The 2,403-nt window shown below is 42.7% G+C and overlaps 2 protein-coding genes across 2 annotated transcripts in view; both read right to left on the reverse strand.

Annotated features, from left to right (window-relative positions):
- Positions 1-913, reverse strand: nat8l2 (N-acetyltransferase 8-like 2; the record flags this gene model as incomplete). Its single annotated transcript, XM_032513877.1, is given in 1 exon segment — positions 1-913. A coding segment is annotated over 1 exon segment (672 nt). The 5' UTR covers positions 905-913.
- The window catches only part of LOC116688076 (N-acetyltransferase family 8 member 3), a 10,493-nt gene that overhangs the window by 7,958 nt on the left and 132 nt on the right, over positions 1-2,403 (reverse strand). The window lies entirely within an intron of this gene.

Here is a 2,403-nt window from a genome sequence, read left to right on the forward strand (position 1 = left end):
CAGGGCTGGGTAAAATGTTAGTCTGAGAGGTTGGATATGTTTTTCTTTTAGCCACAATATATTGATTAACACTTTTGATCATTCCTCTTGCGCGGGTGTACAGGGCCATTAAAGGTTGATACTTTGTATTTTTTTGGAGGTTTCAGTGAAGTATTATTGATGCAAAAGCTTACAGCACTGATACAGAGGAATATAAATGAAACATCTAATTAAGATTATTATTATGTCAGGTCTATAGGTGTTTTTCCATTTTCAAAATTGACACCTTGGCCATCGTTTGAAACCAAACAGAACCCAGTGTTTCGGTGTGTGAGAGGACGTAGCTGAACCCCAGTTTGGTGTACAGGGCCACAGCAGCGGTCTGCATAGAGCTGGTCTTCAGCACCACCTTGGAGAAGCCTCGTTCCTTACAGAAGTCAATCACAGTCTGAGCCATCCTGAAGCCCAGGCCTACTCGTCTGCACGATGATGAGATGACCATCCTGAACAGTTCCCCATGTCTTTCTTTCCCACTTTGTTTGGCCACTACAGCCACCATACCTACGATCTGGGCCCTCCCATCAACTTCAGCCTCTGCCACCCAGAAACAGTCATCCGGTCTGCTCAGATAGTTCCCAGTGATATCCTGCATGTCCGTCTGGAGTTTCTCCCTGATGAAGCCGGCATAATGCTCATGACAGCAGAAGTACACAAGGCCCACCCAGGCTCCCGGTAACACCACAGCCCCTAACACGGAGCCCAGCAGGTAGCCAGTGACACCCAGAGCCAGGGTGATGGCCAGGTAGAGCGGGCTGGTCATGGCTTTTTGAAAACATGGACCAATGTGCTCCCGGAAGCTGATGCTGAACAGGGCGAGTACTGGGTCCTTGTCTGAGGGACGGTACCGGCGGATCACCAGCTGCATGACTAGAAGGAACTGGAGGGAAATACAATAAAGGATTCACATGTTACAATAAGTTATTGGAGTGTGTTCATTCATTTTGGGGGGGTTAGATGTTGCTGCACAATAAAGGATTCACATGTTACATCTGTATTGCACTTAAGCTCAATCCTCAAATGTTCTTTAGGAAAGTCATAATGTTGCATGATTGCACTGAATTTCTGAGTGACAAAAGGATGTACAGAGAACTAGGACTTAAATCGATACTTTTGATATTTTGACATGAGGTTAACTTGTATTAGGTTCTTACCTATAATCAGTGTATTGCTTACAGTAGATGCCGGTCGGCACACTCCCAGTTGGGAGAAACCGACTCCGATCCAACTTTAAAAAAACAATATCAGCTTAAGTGTACAGTATATTCATAATATTTGACCACTTTGCCTTGCCAATTAAATTGATAGTATCTTTTAGGTGGGCCTATTTTAGGTGGCTAAAATACCTTTAGCTGCTGCCCCTGTACACAGCAGTACATTGCTTTGCTTTTGGTCTCCGGTTCTCCAAACTTTTTGTTCTGATTCTGAATGATCTGTCAGACCTCCAGCTATCTAAAACTGAAAAATGTGCTGTATTTGCTGGACTTACATCTGCAAAGAAAACGTTTGATACCCTGTTGGAAACCACCTCATGACTCCCATTCATCCTTTCTAGATGTCGCATACATGGAGCGCTCCATGGCGCACATCAATGGAGCCCCAACAAAGACTTTGGACACTTGGCTCAGCATTGCTGAATCCTTAAAATCCATGCTGTAGATTTGTGCTACAGCCTTCTCACTTTGATCTGTGTGTGTGTGTGGTCCCTTTTGTCTTATGCCCGTCTTCCTGTCCAATGCCTCTTATAAGGGCCCGAGCGCCGACAGAAGCGAAGGTCCAATTGAAACTGAAGGAATTATTTCTTCTTTCTTTCTTCCTCAAATGAATCGCTGTTTTTAGGGGCTTAACACACTGAAAGACTCACTAAAATTGGCGGGTGCATCAACTCTGGCGAAAATGTTCGTGATTTAAGGGTTTCGGGAATAGGTAGACAAAAAAGGCTTGCTAATGCCCCCTAAAAAGTTTAAATAAATTGAGCCCCTGCAGTACATTTGATGTAGACTAACAAAACTTGGTACACATATGTAGCATGTCAAGACGTACAAAAATGCTCATCGGAGCCATACTCTAAACAGGAAGTCCTCCATTTTTAATTGAAAAGTTCAAAATAAGTGTGATTTTGTCCATTTCTACATGTCGTACTTGAACAAATTCCTCCTAGAGATTTGATCTGATCAACTTCAAATTTGGTGTGTACTTTAATCTTAGACCTTAAAACCTTAGAGATGAAAATGTATTAAAAGAAAAACTTTTAAAAGATAAAAAACATTACCTGTTTTGGAGGTATTTACGCTTCTGAGCTGAAAATGTCCCTGGATTTTGTCTCAAAAATGTGGTCACCTTACTGCAGGCACTAAAATAACTAGT

Source organism: Etheostoma spectabile, chromosome 4 (assembly GCF_008692095.1).
Source record: "Etheostoma spectabile isolate EspeVRDwgs_2016 chromosome 4, UIUC_Espe_1.0, whole genome shotgun sequence".
Taxonomy (NCBI): domain Eukaryota; kingdom Metazoa; phylum Chordata; class Actinopteri; order Perciformes; family Percidae; genus Etheostoma; species Etheostoma spectabile.